This window comes from Adelges cooleyi, unplaced genomic scaffold (assembly GCF_023614345.1).
Source record: "Adelges cooleyi isolate 19-005CV unplaced genomic scaffold, UGA_ACOO_1.1 ACOO_flye_CR_arks_rails_tigmint_CR_PRNA_23, whole genome shotgun sequence".
Taxonomy (NCBI): domain Eukaryota; kingdom Metazoa; phylum Arthropoda; class Insecta; order Hemiptera; family Adelgidae; genus Adelges; species Adelges cooleyi.
This window is the reverse complement of record NW_026095893.1, coordinates 14,343,878-14,366,956: the sequence shown is the minus strand read 5'-3', so window position 1 is coordinate 14,366,956 and position 23,079 is coordinate 14,343,878. Positions and strand designations below refer to the sequence as shown.

The 23,079-nt window shown below is 29.9% G+C and overlaps 4 protein-coding genes across 5 annotated transcripts in view; 1 reads left to right on the top strand and 3 right to left on the bottom strand.

Annotated features, from left to right (window-relative positions):
- LOC126835628 (farnesol dehydrogenase-like) overlaps window positions 1-23,079 on the top strand; it is a 216,733-nt gene that overhangs the window by 107,286 nt on the left and 86,368 nt on the right. The gene's annotated exons all lie outside the window — the stretch shown is intronic.
- On the bottom strand, window positions 2,346-8,726 carry LOC126835622 (uncharacterized). Its single transcript, XM_050568324.1, has 16 exons — window positions 8,530-8,726; window positions 8,090-8,435; window positions 7,440-7,653; window positions 7,083-7,369; window positions 6,881-7,025; window positions 6,648-6,775; window positions 6,418-6,564; window positions 6,221-6,345; window positions 5,906-6,151; window positions 5,453-5,561; window positions 5,153-5,379; window positions 4,373-4,535; window positions 3,557-3,823; window positions 3,105-3,443; window positions 2,921-3,032; window positions 2,346-2,838 (listed from the first exon to the last, which is right to left on the bottom strand). Exons 1-16 carry the CDS (start codon window positions 8,619-8,621, stop codon window positions 2,636-2,638), a joined length of 3,150 nt encoding a protein of 1,049 aa, XP_050424281.1. The 5' UTR covers window positions 8,622-8,726; the 3' UTR covers window positions 2,346-2,635.
- Window positions 10,402-15,273, bottom strand: LOC126835623 (transient receptor potential cation channel protein painless). 2 transcript variants are annotated; one of them, XM_050568325.1, is made up of 4 exons: window positions 15,044-15,273; window positions 13,948-14,027; window positions 13,331-13,887; window positions 10,406-13,270 (listed from the first exon to the last, which is right to left on the bottom strand). In XM_050568325.1, the coding sequence occupies exons 3-4, from the start codon at window positions 13,867-13,869 to the stop codon at window positions 10,963-10,965; spliced, it is 2,847 nt and encodes a 948-aa protein (XP_050424282.1). In that variant the 5' UTR covers window positions 13,870-13,887; window positions 13,948-14,027; window positions 15,044-15,273; the 3' UTR covers window positions 10,406-10,962. The 2 variants fall into 2 exon arrangements, with proteins under 2 accessions (XP_050424283.1, XP_050424282.1); XM_050568326.1 differs by lacking the exons at window positions 13,948-14,027; window positions 15,044-15,273 and having other exon boundaries at window positions 10,402-13,270; window positions 13,331-13,885.
- On the bottom strand, window positions 20,566-22,688 carry LOC126835905 (uncharacterized). Its single transcript, XM_050568778.1, has 8 exons — window positions 22,617-22,688; window positions 22,441-22,549; window positions 22,137-22,266; window positions 21,907-22,056; window positions 21,620-21,845; window positions 21,003-21,282; window positions 20,800-20,939; window positions 20,566-20,742 (listed from the first exon to the last, which is right to left on the bottom strand). The coding sequence occupies exons 1-8, from the start codon at window positions 22,686-22,688 to the stop codon at window positions 20,566-20,568; spliced, it is 1,284 nt and encodes a 427-aa protein (XP_050424735.1).

Genomic DNA, 23,079 nt, shown 5'->3' with positions numbered 1-23,079 from the left:
GACCATTATTTTATTTTTCCAGCTAACTTCTTTGAAAAATATATTGGTATTTTATCGACTTTGCTTAGCATCAAGCATATTCCAACTCATTTTTCCGTAATCGTGTATTCTGTAATCACATAACTTAGTAGTAAGGTAGGTTCTTTGCTACTAAAATGATGCAGTTAAAGTAATACCTGCCTTAGAATTTACCAAGAGAAACATTGAATTGTCTTTTATTTGGTGCATTTTTATTTAATTACAAAAAAATGTTTGATTTGAATCACTTTTTATTAAGTTCCGGTATTTGTTTTAAAAAAAAAAAGGATACATATACTTACCCCGATACAAAACAGATAATCAGCTAATGTCATAAGTACCAACTTAATAATAAAATAAATAATATCATAGTAATTATAACATAATATTGTTAACATAGTTTTTGAAAATTAAAAATGGTAAATTTATATAAAAACTAAAAAAATGTCATTATACTTATAACATAGATTAACTAAATAAATCTTAATTAAATGGGTGTAAGTGTATTTGCAATAGATAACAAAATATTTAGAAAAGAGCAAGACATATTGTAATTTTATTTTATTTTTTAACTGTGAAAGCTAATGAATTTACTACTTGAATATTTTCTTGATACACATGACTACATTGTAATTAAAAATTATGAATTCCGCTTAATATATACATATTTATAGTATATTAATTTGTAATACTTATTCTGCATTTGAAATATATTTTTCCTCTGGAGGACTTATAGTTTCATAAATAACTCACTGGCGCGAAAAGCAAAAAAGCAAAAAATAATAATAATAAAATGTGTTATGGATATAATATAAAGTGTTACCTTTTTTTATTTCATTAAATTCTCTTTTACTCTGCACACCTTTTTTTTGTCGAGTGTCTATATTATATGGACTTTTTTTTTAATATAGAAAATGTTAGATAAATATTACCTTTGAAATACATTTAAGAGAGTGTGTAAGAAACCGTGAATTTTTTACCATTTCAATAACCAAACGCTTGAAGTTGTAGCCTGTCCAATGTACATGATATATATTATATCCGTGAAAAGATGTACATTTTATGTAGTAAGTTTGTGCTGTCGGTTTGGTAGATTCCTATTTTTTTATTGATAGTGTGCATTTGCGAAATGGATTTTGTTTTATTTTTTCTGCTACGGGTCGACATCACGTTGTTACTGTGTCTATTGCCGCACATAATGATCAAAATATATATACACCTATACAATATTATATTGACGGGCTTTACGGTTTATTGTGTCAAAATAATATATATATTTTTTTTTTATTAATACAACCTGTATAAAAACGAAAATATTACAAAAACTGACATTACAAAATACGTTATTTTTCCTCTTCCCAAACACATAACTGAATCTGAATTTGTTTTTTTACTAATAGGATTCGTTTTACTGAAATTGCGTTACATAATTACTATGCTGGATTTTCTGAATATTTTACAGAGTTTGTGTAGTTTAATAATATTAAATAAAGCCTTTTAGCAATTCAAAATGAATAAAATTGCCAACTAGCAGTTTTCAGATCTAAACATTTAATAAAAAAATAATTACATTATATTCTAATAAGTGTATTTAGAAAAAAAAATAATAATAATTCCACGCACACAATATTTGTAACAGTAAATCCAATTTCCACGGGTATTGAGAAAAACGAGTAATTTTTATTGTTAAATATATGAAAAATATTTTAGTTGGAACTAATCAATGAAAACAAACAACTGATCGAATTAGTGAATGGACAACGGAGGTCCTGGATGTGTATGAGCACACATAATAAACTAATAACAGTAATTATTGTTAATTTACATTACATACATATAAAACTATTTTAGAGTAAAACGAACTAACTCATAATATTATGTTATTAACGTTTAAATGATCGTCGGTTTATTAAAAAGTCTAGCTACTCAAACAAAACGTCAGAGGTCTTATACATGAACTAACTTAATTTATGATCCATCCTACTAGACGACACTTTCCAAGAACCACACAATAATTATTATATTATTTTACAAGCGAGCGCTATGTGTTATGAAGGCTGAAGCTAATAGCATTGATAACATAATTAATGCTAATAGTATGAAACACAAACCATCGCTTGAGGCCAATAGATTTTATCGACTGCCTGACATTATTCAACTGTCTTACTCTCCACAAAGATATGTAAGCTTGGCAAGTTGCCCTACTTAGTTAGTTTTACGCTCAGGAAAAAGTTATACGAGTCAAATTAATTTTGATCATTGGTATGAACAAAATATTATCATAACTTTATAAATAATATTTTATTGATAGATACAAAAAATGGAAATTTGGGTCAGAATGTCTTGAGAACATTTAATAAAAGTCATACAAATCAATTAAATTATATAAAATATAATTTTTATTATTTGAAATGGATGTTTTGAATGTTTTCATTTGATTAAATTGACAAACAAAGACGAATAAAGAAATGATGCAACTAAATCTACTATTTTTTTGTGCGCTTAAATGAACTAGCCTTAAATGTTTGCATGATTCGTAATTTGTGCCAACAATGGTAAAAACAATGTAGACCAAAACAAACAATAAAAATGTAATGAAAATTATGTATGCTATCTTCTATTTAAAACTAAGTGTTGCTAAAAGCTGTTGACCGGTGGCCATGACCATTGATTTGATTTGATTGGCTTGATTTATTTTTTGACATGTAATTACATAGTTTTGGTACTCATCTTGAAGAACGGTATCATTTGTGGCTTCTGCTGGTAAAGTGTTACACAAGTCTTCAACGGACATGTTATGCGATAAGTAATCTAATATATCTAAAATATGAAATAATTGTTATAAATATATTTTCATATACTATTTTCGAATGAAAAGGGTTTAAAGTTATAGTGAACTCACCATGTAAAATCTCATTATACTTTGAATGACATTCCATTTCCGTTTGACATTTTGATTTATTTTCTAATAAATCAATTGTGTACTTCCAATCGGTCACAGATTTTAGGCAATCCTAAAAAAATAAATAATGTTTATTTAAATATTAATATTTCAAAAAAAAAAAAATGATAATAATAATACTTACAGTTGTATACTTAAGAATAGCTTGAGGACATTTGTCTACAATTATTTCTATAGTATATTTTGTATTTGGCGAGGACATAATTTCTAAACTTAGCTGAGGCTTGTTCAACATAGGAAGAACTTGCTTAATATCTTCTACAAAATCGTTGGTTAACCAGTTAGTATAAAATAAACTTTGCAGTTTGATTAAGTTTTCGTTATGTCTATTAAAGCATGGTAACACTTGAATATAACCAGGTATTTGAGAGTGGTACATGTTTTTCCAATCGTTCATATTATTTTGTTTATTGTTTTCGGTCATTGGTTTAGTGAGATCTGTTAAGTACTGACGAAATAATATCTAGAATCATAAAAAAAAAAGAATTAATTACTTAAATGTAAATTTTATGAATATTAAATTGACTCAAATTAAGATATCACTAAAAATATGTTGAATATTTAAGGGGAAAATACCTTAATAGCATCACAGACATATTTCTTAGTAAGGTCAGGCTTTTTATCGGCACTGTAGGCACATGAAAAGTGTAGCTCGAGAAATCTCTTAAAAGTTTCAGTAACACATGTATTGTATATATGAGATCCAATGTACTTTTGAAATGCTTGAATGATTCTTCTTAATTTTATAGATTGATTAGATGTGACTATTTCAGCAAGACCTTTGGCCATTAAAATTGAAGTTTCTTGCATTAAAACAATAGAGAAGTCTGAAAATGATGTGTCCTATAAATAAATATTAAATTAGACATAATTAGACATAATTAGATATTACATAATCCTAATATTGTATAATACTGTTTTAAAATATTTTTTACATTAAAATATAGATTCTTAAACCAAAATCGAGCACTTCAAAATCGGCCACTTGATATTTTACAATAAAAATTGTCTTTATCAAGTTAAAGCCCATTGAAACTGATAACTGATTACTTGATAACTTAATAAAAAAAACAATTTTACAAAAAAATACCAAAAGAAGAATTTATAAGTATCATCTAAAGATGATACTAAAAAGCATTAATATTTATTTAAAAAATTTTGATGATTTTTTAAGTTGGATTTTTTTTAAATGAAAAATGAAAAATTTCCAATGCAAAAAAAATTCATAAGGAAATACTTAGAGTTGAGCTAGGGATCTGAAATTTTACAGATTTTAAACTCAATAGCCCGCTATTGATTAAAAAGGTAAACATAGGGAAAATAAGATAATTAAATGAATACACAAGTAAGAATTTATTAATAATTGCCAATTTCTATAAACAATAATCTCACCTGTTGAATTAGTAAATTAGCATGAGATACACAAAACTGTACAAATGATTTATTTGACACTTCATCAGCTTCATTATACAAATCAATAACATTTTTAGTATCAATACTAGTTATTGAATATAAAAAAAGCAAAGTAAATGTTAAAGCGCCTTTACTCTCATAACTATAACAAAAATAAAAGAACAAATTATTAATGTTTAAAACTATTTAATTTCAAATTTTTCTGGTTACAGTACAAAAATTTATTTTTTTATATTTTATGTGAGGTTAAATATGATCAATATTAGTATAAAACGTTATTATGCAATGATTTTTTGTTAGAAAGTGGGAGGATCAAGTTAAAGAAGATCTAAAAAATCTTGGGACTGCTGAATGGTGAAAAGCTGGCATTACATAGAGAATTGTAGAGAGATATTGTGGAAGCCGCAAATGGGCCTAACTGGCCAAGAATAAGCCTTAAAAAGAAAACATTTATAAGTTTATCATGTTTAATGATAAGTTTAGTCAATAAATATTTTTATTATTCCATTTGTTTTCTATTTATTAATTATATTTTTAATTTTAAATGTTATAATAAAGTTTGGAGCCATGTTTTTATAGTTTATGTGTTACAAAAATGACTAAAAATTTAAACTTGTATACTATTTTAAATTATTGGACCCAAAAATGATCTGATAATAAGATAATGGTAATAATTATACGGCTGTAATAAATGTATAGCTCAATACATTGGAAAATCAATAGCTTCTCAGCTATGTATCAAGACACATTCTTTCTTACCTAAGTTCTAAGTTTTTTTGTATGTGTTTGATGGCAGTACTAAGGGGTAGTTTTCTTACAGCCTCCTCAGACAAAATTAACTCTGAAACGTACAGTAAATCAGAACTTTTTTCAGCCATTCTAATTCCGTATGTTAATGTTTTTAAATCAAATATATCGCTATGATCACGTATCCAACAGCGAATGTAATATTTAATTGCCGGCTTCGTATCCACTGGTTTTTTAACCTAACATTTTTAATCAGAATAATGCCAATTTGATTATCAAGTTAGAAAATAAGAACTTGAAATTCTAACTTACATGTTTGTACATATCTTCCAGTTGTTTCATTCGAACAAATACATCCATTGGTAATAATTTGGCAATTTCATAAAGTGTATAAGACCAATCCCATCCCAACTTTTCAAACCTACATTTATATAACATAATATACCTTGAAGCACACAAGTGCTACGTCCATTTTTTTCAAAATCGTGATTTTGGGTGTCCCTCAATTTGTGATGAAAAACTGAATCAAATGAACACCAGTGGTATGTCCAAAGAGCATAAATAATTGTTCAACTACAAATGACCGTAAAATTCTATGTCCTTAGTGGATTTTTTTTTAAGAGCTCAAGAGTTAAACCTCAAACCCATAAAAAGTGGACATAGCACTTGTGTGTTTTAAGGTATCAATATCATCAATTTTATTATAATTAAAATTGTTTTTTAACATAATTTTTAGTTATTGAATAATTTAAATATAGTGCTTACAAAAAGTAATAGTCAGCCACAAGACAGCAAAACTTCTTAAAATCATTACTACCCAAGCGGGCTGTTCCACATCCACAATAAGTGTACCTTTCTACAATATCCGTAAGGTTTAATGCTTCTTTCATTAAATGAATGTACTTATTTGGAGTTTTGAACCTAGAAATCCTTGCCTTAAACGTGAGAACTTTACAAATACTAGAGGGCGAAGGCAACATTAATGTATACATTGTCCAATTATTGTTTGTTCTAAAAAATAAATAAAAGAATATTAACTATCTATTTATAGTTATTTTTTTTTAGAAATTTTAAACTTACTTATGATCATTATTCAGGCTTGCTGAAGTGAAAATGATGAGATTGTTTTCTAAAAGAACCATGTCAACAGTTCCCAAAAAAGGTTTATGACCAATAAGAGTCACTCGCTCCGACAGAATTTGCGACTGTAATTAACCAATAAAATGTAACGCAAGTTTATTACGGTTGCTTTAAATATATAAAGCCTAAAACTAAACTTGTACAGGACTCGATGAAGGAAATAAACGTATCGTGTAAGTTTCTAAGCTAGACGTGGTTAAGACATGCAGCACTGATCGATCCATGGAAATGTTAACCACTGGTGATGTGAAGTTATATACTGTTATACATTTTGAAGGAGTTATCTGAGGAAAAAATTACATACTATTATATTTTATAATATAGTTTGAGTTACAAATTAAACAAATTAAACAAAGATTATACAAACTTTTTTGTTAGTTTTATCGTGTTTCACTAAAGAATGAAATACAAATGCTTCTTCTTTCAAACTTATTAAGCAATTTACGCAAGTTAAGTGATCATATGATGGTGAACGAAAACTAGAAGAATTTCCTTCTGAAACATTGAAAATCATAGAAGTCAAAGAAAACTACATAAGTGTTACCAAATATTATGATTTTATTTTTGTTATTAAAGAGTTAGTGTAAATTATTAATTTACTTGATTTACTGGAATTTTCGTGTCTTTTATATATCAAATGCAATAGTACATTTTTTATATGCTCATCTGTATTATGACATCTGCTTACATCTAACTCAAGTTGTAAAATTATTTCGACAGTCCAAATTACTGGATCAGCCCAAGGCTAACACAAAAACTACTGTAAATTCATAAAAAAAATCAATGGGTGTATAATTCCTACCTCACTTGCTTCAGACTCATTTACAGCAATAGGCAAATTCACTATATTAAATGGCGCATTCTCTTCTTGCAGAACAAGAGCACTATCGCCAAAACTTGGTGTCAATGTCATAATAGGAAAGCATTTTGGACTTATAAGATTTCTCAAATATAAATCATCTTTAGACTTGATTAGATGTGATAAGTCAATTGGCGTAGATAACAATATGCTTGCTTGTTTGTTTTCTTCAATGGCAGGTTTTGATGAAGTCGAACTGGATTTATTCCAATCTGATAATTTTGGACTTGCTAAAATTATAATAAATTAAGCTAGTATAAAATCATAATAATGCAGTACTTTAGTACTCGGTCTATTTACCTTTATGAATACGGAACATTTGAACTCGTCGATCTCCATAAGCAGAAATAATATCTTGTTCCATTTGGATACCACAAACATTAAATGATAGGTCTAACGCCATTACCCAAGGTTCAAAATCCAAAAATCTTAATCGTGATATATCATGTGTTTTCATAACCATTCTAAAAATATTAAGAGTACTAGCAGATGCAACAACAATGTTTGCAGTTTCCTAAAAAAAAAAACAATAGTTTAATAGTAATAATTTTATACCACCTACTCATCCTACAAAAAAAAAATGTTAATAGCATTTCGATAATACATTTATCATCAAGTGCATTTTTACTGTTTTAATAGAACAACGTTTGAAACTTTAGTAATAACTGACATTTTTTTCAGCATTAAAAACTCAAGAAGGCTATTATTGTATAACTATCACCTACAATACTAACTAGATTTCACAGAAAAAGTATGTATCACTTAGACTAAATAAATGTATACATATTAATTTATGAGTAATTATAAGTTAAGTTTTAAATTATTTAATAGTAGTGTATGGTATTTAATTGATTTACTAAATGAGTACAACATATTTTAGTATTACAGTAATGTAGGTAGTAGTATGTTTTTAATTATTTGAGAATGGGATTTAGTAATGTTAACAATACCTGACAACATGTAAATGTGTTTATTCTTGTCAACTTTAAAGGTAATTCAATCATATCCAGTGCATTGTCTCCAATCTGAGATCCTGTAGGTGTAACTCGGCCAGCTATTCTGGCTCGTAATGGTGGATTTCCCTGATGACATTGTTCCCAATTACAATAAATTCTTATGTACTGTGTATCTTGACCAGAACGTTTTTGCTTTGTCTCCAAAGTTACTATAAAGTTGCCAGTAACACAGTAAATCAGTTCGAGAGCTTGATCAACTGTAGGAATTGTGTACGTAGCTTGGGGATTCTTGGATAAGTCTCGAACCTCAATAGCATTATATGGCAGAGCGATTAGTAATCTATAGAAATGAACACATATTTTTAAGAAAAATAGATATATTTCGTTGTTCAATGGCGTAGGTATAATATTGTAAGTGACAAATTATAATTTACCGATTAGAAGGAGCTGATGTAAATGCAACGGGGTCCGCACAAGTGTCTACTTTTTGTCCTTCAAAATTATACGCAGTTATAACGCGTACCATTTTAAAATAAAAAACTAATTATTAATTGATCATAGTATTTTCCTATGATTTCTTGTTTAAAAAAAAAATAAACAATACATAAGTATTACAAGTGACAATGCTATCGAATGTTATCACTATTGTTATTGCTTATCATTTAAAGCATTACAATTGCAAAATTGATAAGGAAGAATTATCATATCAATAGCTACAGTCGCTGTAGAGTATTGAGTGTAGCTTGTAACTTGTAAGCCGTAGCTCGTAAGTATACAATGGTTTGGTATATTCTAGTACACCTACTATAATCTATTTATTTTTACTATTTGGTGTATGAAATATAATAATAATAATTTAAGTACTTAGAATAAGTTATAGTTAATACTAAAAAATATGTTCTTTATTTTACAATTGCAAATATCACGGGGCCTGTATAGACGAACATGTTTATAGCTAAATAGCAAAAATAAAAGAAAAAAATATATACCTAATATCAATTCCAATCTAAAGACGATTTCTTGACCATGTTAGTACTTAACAATCTAGTTAATAATTAATTATAATTTGTATGAAAATGTAATATCATTTTTGTCAGTTATTAAATCAAAAGGCCTACCGACACAGTAGGCATACATTATTTCGCAATTTTGTACGACGAAAGGTATAATTATGAAGTACCCAGTATGTCTATTGTATGTCTATTGTATGTCTGTCATCTGTGGTGTGGAATGTACCTACTATGTAGACGTTTTAAACGTCAATTGTCAGAAATATAAGTAGACGAACACCTAGGTTTTAGTTAAAATTAAAAATTTTTGAGTACTATTTTTGGTATACACTACCTATAGTGGCTAGTCGTGATAGGTACAGTAACCACACAGAATTGGGTATTTCAAAACCTTGACCACTTTTTACTGCCTACACACCACCGTCAGTAATGCGATGATCACCACTATTATTATTCCATACCATCAACACATACTGTTATTCTGTATAGTTGCTGAAATATGACACATCTTTTTTTATCATATAGTGTACAATAGGTCAAGCCGGTCAAGGTTATTACATCTTAAACTTTCTAAAGCTAAGTAATTACGTGACAATTATAATATTTACGATTGCATGGAACTCTTTTTATTATTTATTTAATAGTATCTAATTGAAATAAAACATGTATTACAAATAACTTAATTAATGTACATTATCATTTGCTTCAAAATTACGTTTGTTAAATTATTATTAAGCAAGAGAGAGAAACAACCGTTTAATAAAATGAATAAAACAATTTAAAAAAAAAAAAACCGATTGTTCAGGCAAAATCAGCTGTTGTAAGTAAATTATATGTGATAATGGGAGGGTCAATTCGACCCCAGTGACCGCTCTTCTATTATTAACAAGTTTTATCACACCCAATTGAGCTAATCCTGTCTAATTTTCTATAAACTAATTTAGGTAAAATTTGATCTTGCTCTAATATACTCAAAAACGTATTTTTGGAGACGTAAGATTTTTGTAATGTACCTAGTAAATAGTTTAAACTAATTTCAAGTAGCAAGAAGTTTATAAACTTTTCTTTCACTAAAATACCTAAAAAAAAAAATAATATTTCTAATTAAGTAAAAATAAAAAAAAAGAAACAAGTAAAACAAATTTAAAATAAATGTCGGTAGAATAATAGTATTTCAACGACGAATACCATTTATAAATAATTAATGCATAGAATATAATAATAATTACAAAACAAACAATAATTTTACATTTATATAACAATGATAAACGTTCTTATTCAATAACGATTAACAAATACATTTTAAATAGTTTAAAATTAAACACTTTTACGTTAGTATATATCATAAAAATCGACTAAAAATCCAGGAATATAAATGTGTTATAAGCAAAAATCACTATATAAATGAAATGAACAATATTTGTACATATATTAAAATGAACACAATTATAAAATAAAGATTTGGCAAATAAAAAAAATAAATCAATGATGAATATGCTTTGTGTTCAGTTATACATTGTTTCCTAGTTTAATTAGTTGATTATAGAAAGCTAATTAGTCCATATCTGACTTGTTAAAAAATATAATTATATATAATTATTTATTATAATTGTATTATCAATTTAATTATTTAATTCGGAGACAACTTTATATTTTAAATGTATGTAAATATTTTGTAAAAAGTAAAATGAAACACAATAATTAAATTATTTATGGTGTACATAATGGTATATTTTTTAAGTTACTTTGTTAAAAAGTCGCAATTAGTTCACTATTATGATAATTAATTGATTCATATTGAACATTGTTTTGTGCCCTTGTTTTCTGGTATAATAGTTCAACAGCATTCTAAAATAATTATTCATTATCACCAGAACCACTAACAACGGAAGAGTCGTTTGACGAAGGCAAGGAAACGGTATCTTCATCTTTGGTGTTTTTCATATTTTTTAACACTAATCTTATCTCGTTTATAGTTTTTTCTACGTGATCAAATCTTGCTATAAAGTTTTCTAATATTTCTGCGCATGTCTTTTCACTTACCTCCGAGTTGGCTACGATCACCGTTTTAGCTTCTTTGACGATATATTTATCTAAATAGTATCCCCGACAATTAGTAAAACAACCGACTTCGTTTTTAACGCTTTTCCTTGCTAAGGTCCCGAAATTGACCATGTTCCTTTGATTGGGTAGGATTCTTATCTCAGAATCTTGAAGAGCATCTGGGAATAGCCTTATTTTCAGGTAAAATTGTTTGGTGCATATTTTGGAAATTGGCGGAATAACCCTCCTAATACAGGCCATTTGGTTTTCAGAATTTTTAATCCACGAAAACGGATTGCTCACTGCCATTGTTTCAAAGTAGTGGACTAATTTTACTCGAGACACGTGTGCTACGATTTCGGCATCTGCTCGAATAGCCACTGTGTCACTGACTGCTAAGCCGTTCAACAAATTCACTAAGACGATTGCTATAAGAAATATAAAGAACAGAAAAAGAGCGTGACTAACGATTGGATGTAAATTAAATGGTAGCGAACCAAATGTATCAAACTCTCCTGTCAACATTACTATTGTCTTGAACATGGCAGAACTTGGATCGTTAAATTTGTTTTCGATGTCGTTGTCATTTCTGAACAACATATAGAAACTTAGAGCAAACGCAATGATCAGTATCGAGTACCAAACGAGGAACTGCAGGAAGTTCTTGGTAACTCGCTTAAACATCTCCAAATGTGTTGCCAGCGCAGGGTGTCTGCCAACAAGTAGGATAAGTTCTCCCCACGACAGCAAAATAACGATTGCAGAAATCTGATTCCTCCATAATATACAAGACATTTCACACAACATTAGTATTGACGTAAGAACGATCAAACATATTTCAAGCCAGTTCTCCAAGCTTGTCAAATACGTGATTGGAGACGATACCAACTGAAATAGCTCTCGGAATGATAAGGCTATGAGGAATCCTAACACCATAACCCATAAGTACACTGCGGCATCATTGCTATATGGAATCTTGTTTGTGGAAAACTGCGTGACGTTCTCCTGTGTCAGTGACATATTGCTGTTTTGCACTCCTATTTTGAAAGTTAACAGTGTGTATGAAGTTAATAGAGCCCAAAACGCTATGTAAAATGATAAATTTACTTTGTAATAACGTTTGATGGCGAACCATTTCAAATGCAGGAAACTGGTCAACACAGGATGTTTAAGAAGATGCCGGAGTTCTGGTTCTTCACTTATATATAACAATGGAGCGGTTTCAGGTACGCTTTCTGGCTCATAAGTTTGGCCTTCCAACTGTGTTTGAAGGTTGTTGGTGTTTTTTTTATAATCGTAAATTTTAGGCGGACATAAGAAATTGTAAGTAAATATGATTTCATAGTTAACGTCTTTGGGCGACTTCCCGTTGGTTTTGACGCATTTATCCATGTACTCTTCTAATATCTTAGAACTAAGGTCGGCTAGCGGTGGATCTCCTAGAATATTTTTTTTCCCTACGTAAGCCCCATGTTCTAACAGCGTCATTATGTAATCTCGATCACCTACTTTAGCTGCATAATGTAGACATGTATTGCCTTTGTCGTCCTGTTGATTGATGTCGAGTTCGAGTGGGTTGACTTCACTTTTATTTAACAATATGTTGAAACACTTCAAGTGATCGCACAAATCTGTGTTAACATCCAACGAATTGTGATTTTCGTCGGAGCCTTTGACTACTTCGTGTAAAGCTGTACCGCTTTTAGAACTATAATTGATATAGAGATGACTGTTAATAAATAGCTCTACAATATCTGCAAAACCTCTGAACGAAGCTATTAAAACTGGAAATTTCTTGTTCGATATGCACGTGGCATTTGGATCAGCGTCAAGTCGAAGAAGTAGTTTGACAACTTCCGGTAGACCAAAATCGCAGGCGTATTGTAGGTAGGTATGCCGGCCATCGTGCGCGTTCAGATCAGGTTGTTTCAACGAAGATATATGAGATATGAATCCTTCTGGGTCGTTTGAGTACAGGAACGCGAAAGGATTTTCACTACGTTCGACCACTTTCCTTGCACCTTCAGACGGCATGAGTTCTATTAGATCTGGATACTTCTCTTTGATTATATTTCTTACAGGTTTATCCCAAACACACAAATCCAAGTCAACCTCAGGGCATCTAAAAAAATTAGAACATTACAAATAGATTGTTAAAATAACATAATAGTTAATTCATTACTTGATGAACACCTTTACTGCTTTTTCGTTACTACTTTTCGACGTGGCTGCTAAGTACGCCGGAGAAAATCCTTTTCGGTTTAACTGATTGGCTTTTACACCATCAGCGTCCAACAACAACTCTATACATTCTACATTCCCAGTTTTTGCCGCGAGGTGCAGAGCTGAATTTCCATCACCATCCAATAGATTGACATTAATAGGAGGATGGTTCAGTAGTACATTTATCGTATCTTTACATCCGTTAGCCGCTGCTAAGTGTATAGGAGCTTTTTTTCTATTTTTGTTCATTACGTTCACTTCCATTCCAAATGACAACAGCAATTCAACAAACTCGGACCTACCGATGGACGAGCTACATATGTCCAGTATATTTCCATGGTAAGGCTCCTCGTACTCGTGTTCTAAATCTATGGACGAATTGTCTAGGCCAACTTCTAGCAATCTTTTGAATAAGGTCAAATCATTAGACTGAATGGCGCTAAGAAGATGGTCGTATGGTCCAATCGTCCGCGCGTCTTTTAACTCCATATCCGACATCGTTTGCAAGTAAGTTATCTAAACAAAGCGAATAACTTATTTACCATAATAATTTAAGTATTAGAAAAAGAGACATACCTATTGTTGTCTAATCAAAAGAGACATGAACTGGAACAGGAGTTGAATACTTGTTATTCGCATGACGGCATATAAGGCACCTAAATGAAATAGCATCAATTAAAAATTACTATTAATATCTCATTATCAACATATACGCTTGAACACAACCGCTATTAGTTTTTCACATAAATATTAGTGAATAGTGATATAATTATAGTCGCGGTGTTTTATGATGTACGTTTTTCATTAGGCATTTGTATCCATGGAAATGTGCGTCCAAAACAGGACATAAAACGACAGTTCGCTGATCGAATATTTTCAGGAACACAAATGATTAACATCAGCAAAAGTATCAAGTAAAATAGTATATTATATATAAAGTATAAACACACGCAACTATAATTATATCACTATACACTAATATTTACGTGAAAAGCTATACAATGTAATTTAAATAGTATGTATATATTAATATATTACATAATAATATAATGTGGAGTAACAATACTCCCTTGACTTTATGAGTAGTTGTAAAATAGCTCATTAAAATATACAAAGACAAGTCGTTACATTTAGTCAAAATTGTTGTCTATATAAATCATTTTATAGTACTATAGAAAAATTGAATGAATTTTGTGGTACAAAATATAATATGCTTAATAGCGATGATGTAATGGAATCCCGCCTTGGAATTAGTAGTATTAGAAATACATAAATCAGCATCCGTTACGTCACGTCTATGATAAGGTTTGTTTTTTTACGTCCACACTAACCAAAACATTAATTTTTTAGCAATTTCCTATAAACGTTCCCTATCTAACAAGCCAATTTTTTTTTCAATTTATTGCAGCGTGTTATTTGTAGTTATTTTTATAAACCACTCGCGCTATTTCAACTTATATTACACTTAATTATTTATGTATTTTTTTAAATAAATAATACTAGTATGTTAGTATGTCAAAATGCATCCATTATTAGTTACTAATGTATCAATATACGATTAACATAATAACAAGGCCTTCGAGATATTTTGAAATTTGTCCAATAATTTCTTAATTTTCTAATGTATTTACTATAAATTTGTTTTATATGTCTAATTTTGAAGAGTACTTACAACAAATATCTTAGACAGCTGGTTACTTTTTTGCACCACTAAATGTACGAAAATGTAATGTATGGTAATAGAACAGCACTATTATGTGGTACTGGTTGTATGTGGGTTTGAAGTGAATGGATGTAACACTCGCGTTTCTCTATCGCACACCGTGTTGAGCACAACTGAAATGATTGTGGAACCAAACAAGTAGCTATTCATGCTACGGGCTCTACGTCGATGCATGCAACACAGTACAGGTTAACTGATGCCCCACCACAGTGTAGAGAGTTACCGTGCAACATATTTTATACCGAATGTGCTGGATCTGTTCACTGAATTCAGTTTGGATACTGCGACGAACCTATTTTAATTATATTCAATGCCGTCGCCATTGTCAAACCAATTTAGTAAACCACGGGTGTTTTTTTTAAGTATGTACCATGCAACGCGTAAATACAGAAATCATATATTGAATCAGCTAACTATCCCATAGGTAAAACACAACTAGAGTATGAAACTATCATTGTTAACAAGATATTTTTGCCTTTTAACTCATTTTCGTCTTTATCACGTCTAATATAAATACAAAAAAAAATCCATCGTATCTTTAAACTAATATTATAGGTGAAAGTAAAATTATTTAACTCGCTCTATATTATATAGTAATATTTCAATTATTTTTTTTAACAGTTAAGCTACAGTATTCGTAAATGTTATATTTTTATACATTTATACACAATGGCTATTCTACATTAGTTTGTTATGGACACGCGTTTGTTTGTTTTGGTTTGTAATGTACTAATATATTTTATGCCATTGCATTTTAATTACTCGTGAATTTTAGTTATTCAAGAAAACGAAAATGAATACAACTAATATATTTAAGTAATTCAGTAGTACTTCATAGATTTTCTTTACTCTTATAATAACAAATTATAAACCCTAATAAATGTATTGGACTTAATAGAAAACAAATACCACACGCATATCATAGAAAGTTTTTCGAAGAAATTGTAGAAGAAAGGAAATTAAAATGTCAAGCAGTCGCCAGAAAATTGTACTTAAAATCAAAACGAAAGTATGATGTATTTAGATCAAAACAAAGCAAGTACATTTTAATCTTGTTTTTTTAACATTTACAATATAATAATTGATTTGTATTTTTCTATTGTTTTAAGATGCTTCTTTTAAAGTTAACGAAAAGGATGTTAACGAACCCCCTTGGTATCATGAGCTATCTAACTATCAGGTTAGACGCGTAAATAAGAAATATTATTCAATAATGTATGCAATAAAAGTACATATTAATTTTTTAAAAAAATAAGGTTTTTTTCAAAAATTATATTCTGTGGAATGAGTCGTATGCGATAACTAATATTATTAATTTAAATAAAATATTGACCATTAAATATACTGTAAGTAGTTCAACTAAGTTACATAAACATATGGCATTGGATAGCAATAAAAATATTGTTTGGCCTTGATTTATCTATAAAGAATAGTTATTTTTAACTATATTATTTCTCCATAAAACTTGTAACAGATGAATACATTACATGAACTGCGGTATCTTATAGAACGAGATTACAAAGAGAGTAGTGTTAAAAGAACGAGAATTGCTCTATTAAAGCTCGGCGTAAAAACAAAAATTCCCAAAAATGTGATTTACGATGCAATTGTTTATAGCAAATTGTATCCTATTGATTTTTTACTAAAAATAAAAGAATATGTCATGGAAAAAGATACCGGAACAACCAATAATAGTAAATATTTTAATGGATGTATGTTTAGTTTTAACATGAATATGCCTTGTGGCTGGAGTCTGTCAAAAAATTTGCAATATACGTCACACTCCTCGCCTCGTTATGAGAAAGAGATAAGAGATAAAAGATAAGATCCAGCTTGGTGGGACGATAGAAGAGAATGTAGGAGACTATAAGTAAAGGAGAGAATAAAGTAGAAATCCCTCCCCTCCCCTGATATTTACCAACTGATCCACTTACCATATCCGTCCTCTCCCAGTCAACATGCTTGAAGCGAAACGAAAGTTAAGTTTACATTTAAATAATAGAAAAGTATGTTTTTTGATTTGAATGTGTCATATACTCGTCTTGAATCCTCCCAAGTACCATTATATATATTCATGATCTAATGTCTTTCCTTCAAGGGAAAAGCTAACTCTTTTCATAACGTTATTATTTTTATAGATCCACTGATGTATTCATTTTACGCCAAGCTTATTACAACTGGAATAGTGTATCTAGGAATGCCGAGTCTATTATCAAAACTTGATTATTGCCTGAGCGATCCAACCCCAGATCCAAAATGTAAATATTTTATTACATGGACTACTTTAAAACTCTTCAGTATTATTTTTTAGTCGAGTACGTTGAAAAAAAGAGTGGCTTGCATTCCAATTATTTATCGCCTTTTGTGGAGCCACCCAAAATACTTCAAACGATTTGGAACAAAAATGAAAAAATTAAAGCACATAATTTGATTGTAAAACAGCAAAAACAAAAAGAACGAATAAGAAATAAAATAAAACCTATCAAGAGACATAATGAAGTATGATACCGTACACTATATTACGATTGACTTCAATTCACTTCTTGTTTATCGTAGGAAACTAAAATTAAAAAAATGGAACTAGAAAAAAACCATGGACACTCTTTACATCCTTTAGATATATTATTTTATAAACCTGTTTTAAATGGTGCTTTTCGATCAGCTATAAACTGCAAAGAAAAAGAAGATGAATTTCAAGATGGTAAATAGTGATTGATTATAACTAAAATTACATACTTTTAATTAATTTTAAGTAAACTACATCTTCTTTTAGTTTGTGTGTAAAGTATATACTATGATGCAATACAATTTTAACGCATTGCATAAACATCTGCATAGCATATCGTATGATGGCGAATCTACATTAATTCATAAGTGATATCTATTAACTATCATTTTTCAAACTGACTACAAAACATAAGTTATTCGTTTACATTACGCACAACTAGAATAAGAGAGCACAACATTAAAAAAAAAAAAATTAGTTGATCCTTAACCAGCACCTGCAAAGAAATAACTTTTACTAGATTATAATTTTATCTGGAGGAATACATTATAAAGCATTCCTCCAACCGCTGCAATTAAAATATTTGATCATTATTATGTAATATTAAATGAAGTTTTTTATCTGTATTATTTTCAAACACTAAACAACTCTGATGACTTATATATGGAGGTGAAATATTTAATAAATCATAGAATACATTATGAGACTTATTTGAAATCATTTTTTTAGACAAAGTATTAACCGTTACGTAGAAACTAAACAATTTAGTGTATGACATGAATTTGAATCAAGAGCACCTCAGTACATTTTTTTCTAATCTGTTACACACTTAATACTCATAGCTGTGAGACTGATTTTGAAGTAGCTTAACTCTAAACTATGCGTATAGTTTATAATATAATATCTACTTTATTTAGGTATAAAAAATAAATTGGAAAAATCTATTACTATTGGTGATAATATACTCGTAAAAAATGATAACGTAAACAAATATAGTACTGCTAATAATACACCGAGTTTAACCAATATGGATGACACTCAAACCCTTGATGAAACTCTTAGTTTTTTGCCAAGTTCAAATAGTCGTATGCTTCAGGAAATATGTCCTGAAGGTGTCAAATTTGGCGCTTTAATCCGGTGTGGTTCTGAAAACTTAGAGTTCGAAGATGTGTTCGAAGAATCAGAACTAGAAGAAGAAATTGAAGACGAAGATTTTTCTTTTTTGAATGACGAGGTAATGAATGAAAAAGACTATGAAACTTTTTGTGAACAATACAACTTGGATAATGAAAACCAATTAGTGGGCGATAAGGTAGACACGTACCTTACGCCTAAAATGTTAATTATGAGCATTATGAAGAGTCAGGCAAAACCGGAAGCGTCCATGATACGGATGTTCAACTGTCGTGTTAATGCTTTTCCTGGTTTTAAGCTCCCTACATTAGGTGGTACGGAGGATAACAAAAAAAATCAAAATGATTGCACGGAGTATGATGTTATAAATTACCATTAAAAAATTATCTCAAAAAGAAAATATGTTTACAGCAGAAACGTCAAACGTAAAAGAGTTCATTTATTACTACATGATGAGACGGAGCAAGACAAAACTAATGAAAAAATTGCGCCATTCAATCGAACTTTAGCAGAGTTCACATCCAATCAGTTTATTAACGAAACCATCTCTTTAGATGAAGCGAAAAATGTAATTTTCAACTATAATATTATGGGGTTTTTATTTAGTTTTTTGATACTATCGATGTTGGCTTAAGCTTATGAAGTGGTAACTATTATCAGCTATATTTTTTTAAGGATACCGTTCATATCTACGATGAAGTTTTGGCGGAACTTCGAAACCTCCCATCGTGTACACAGTTTAAAGTAATAAAATACGTAGTTATAAATATTGTGATTTTATAGATATTGACCCATTTTAGGCGATACTTGAGTTTTTAGCTATACTAGGAGACCCAGTAGCTGGCTTGCCAAAATTAACTCATTTGGAAGTGTTGAAAAAATGGTACGAATCTCGATTAAATCAACACAAACCTTTAACGAAGAAACGTAAAGGTAAGTTAAATGGCATATGTACAACTTAACTATTTATATGACGTGCAGTTCATACATAACATTACTCTGACTATTCAGCGGAACTTTTAGAAAGCTCAATGCGTTTGTGGCATATGCCCAAACCTAAAAAGCAAACAGTATCGATTTCGCTTAATCCAATCGACAAACATGGTAGTAAAAGGGGAAAAAAATTAACGTGGGACAATGAAAAGATGACTTCCAATATAGTTTATGCAGAAAAAGAAGACTTTAAACAAAAGATGAAAGCGTTACGTTTGAAAAAGGCCAAATACTTGTATGCTACGTTGAAAACTGTGCATTACAAGAATAAGCTAAACGCAGAATTTAAGAAAACTTTTTATTGTTATTTCCCTGCTAAAGAAGATGACTGTATTTTTGTAAAATTACCCAATTATCTTAAATCTCCGCACTCAAGAATAATTAATACAAAACCGCGAAAATAGAAATAATAAATATGTACATGCTTAAATTATTTATAAAACGCTTTTGTAGTGATCACATTTCTGTTGTTCTCCAAAAAAAAACATGATGGCAGCGTTGGGTGTTTAAGGCCTGTTAAGCTTCATGATGGTGATCATTTTTTATTAGATATGTGAAATGATTGCAAATCTTCCCAGTATACTCATATAATATGTGAACATAAACAGCTCTGTATATACAATTAAATAGGTTAAATTGATAATATTTTTATTTCGCACTCTCCTTCGTGAGATCTTGTGTAACGATAGATGCTCTATTCGGTACCTAGTGAAACTATTGTTGGTGAACTGTACACCTTTTAACTATTATGATTATTATCACTATTCACTTGCAAGTTGAAATAATAATAAAGATGACAATTTTGTATAATATTTATATTAGTACATGTATAAACTATTCAGTCTATAGTTTCGTGTGCGATTTTCTGTAATATTTGTCTAAAAACTTCCACGCTGACTTGGTCATTATTTCCGTCGCATTGGTAAGCATAATTCCACACTTTGTTAAATATTTCATCTGGTAGTACCACTCCGATACTTTCAAGTATGTCTTTAATTGTTGTTTTATCCCTACCCTAAAATGTTGGACGCCAGTAAATCAAGCGTTATACTATTATCGTGTTGCAAGTTACTATGTAGAAGTCTCTATAAGTCAGTCCGTAGTTTGAAAAGATCGAAGGATTTAACAATGTTTTAACATCCGTTTCGTACCCAAAGCAATCTCGATAAGCCAATATCGGAGGTTTCACAGGTTTATACACAACTCTAGCACCTAAAACCGCAAAATATATTATTACCTGTGTAACAATACATAAACTATAGGTCTCAATAATACTGTTTTTTAACACGAGACTTTGACTAATTCCGTCATTTTCGTAGTCGGTCTTATAAGAGGTTTTAAATCTTTCTGGCTCGATAGTTTTATAATTATTAAGCGCATCTGGGAGACATACGTTTGGATCAATCAATTCCATAAACACTTTATAATTTACATTATTCTTATCGATTGCATTTAGCATATTTAATGCCCGCTCAAATACATTTCTTTTTGGTCTTATTCGATAGGCATAAGATATCGCATATACCTGGTCCAAAGGTAGCAATCCAGACTGTTCCTATGCGTGTAAATGATGCGTATCATGTCGAGTAAACATCAATTTTTAAAAAATTTAAAAAAAAAATTAAAAAATTTAAATATGTGTTTAATATTTAATTTACATATTTATATATTTATTATGTATAATACCATTTAATTCACCTAAAACGAATTGAAACAAAGTGATAATATCGTAAAACGTAGAACACTATGATAATGATACTAAATATTTTTGTTCGATAATGTTTTAACCAAAAATAAAATAACAAAATATATTTGTATTAAATAGTTTTGAAAAACATATTGTAGATTAAATACATTTTACTTTTTGAAATACTGTTAACACAATTAAATACCGTATCCATTTCCGCGTAGGTTTCTCGAATTTTTCTTAAGTCACACTTTCGTTTTTTTACGTAGTTTTTTAATTTATTAATGTTGACTAAACATTCGTTTTGAAGAAACTCGTTTTCGTTTGGGTCGTTGCCAGTTAAGGTGTCCCAAGCTCCAAAATAGGATCTTCCGGGAAACTTCCCTTGTCGATAATCCACATATGGAAAACGACAGTCATTACTCTCAACGCTGAAATATCGACATTTAATTTAGTACAAATCTGACGGTTACTTAAAAAGTATGGGCATACCTTTCTAGTACTTTGACGATTTCTTTGATACCCTGATTGGCATTTTCAATACTCGAGGATTCATCTATATTCTGCTTGAACCATATCCCAGCCGGTAGAATTTTATTTAAATTTCCATAACGGTTGTTCGGATCAAAATGGTTTGTATATCTAGTATAAGTTTTATACTCAACAGTCTACGTACTTAAAACAAAAAATAAAAAAATATTATATAAACCGTTGCAACTAACCTCCGTTTTAGTTGCTCTCCCGATTGAAAACCGTGATGGGACACTTCATACAACTTAGCCCCTAGCCTGTCTTCTTGGAATATTTGACCTGGTAATTTGTGCGGGAACACTACGTCTCCTAGTGGCATTGCTAAAATAATATGGGAAGTACATTATAAACAAATTACAGTGCTTTTGCCGTTCTTCAGTACTATTTAAACAACATAATTACTTAAAATATATCCGCAATTTTCCTTGACTTTAAGTATTTATACAATTGTAAACCTACCCCCACAGAATACTTAAATTTTACAATAATGTGTACCTTTTGTTTTAATTCCATACACGGTTTCTTCGTTAACGTGCTTAGGCAAATGTGGATCGTTAAACATTTTTCTTCTAGCCAATATATCTTCGCACGTATTTAGCGAACACTACATGACGTTTTACATGTAATACTGAATACATAAGAGTATAATAGTTGGTTTTAACAACACATACTCGAGAAACTTGAGATGGCTCCAGACATTTGCCATGTTTGTACTGAAAATCGCCCAAACGTGATTCCTCCATATTTAGCCAATACAAATTTCTTAATTTCCATAGAACACCTACTATACAATTAATAATGAATTCATTAAAACAATTATGTTTCTTTAAGTTACGTTGCCGAGTGACTGTTGTGAGGTAATTGTTGATTTGGTGACTACGCAAAATTGCTTTTTAACAATGAAATAATTATTTGTTTATTTTTTATATAGATATGAAAATTGTTAGGAAAATTCTTTTGCGTCAAAAATACTAAATGATTTCTAACTCTGTGGCACAGTTCTCCGCAGGCACTATTCACGCAACCTCGGGTAACGAGAGGACAAACATAAAACGCCAAGAAGTAATGGATTGGATCAAAAAAAGGGCACCGCATTCTGATGTTGATGACGACTCGGAACCAGAAAAAATACTT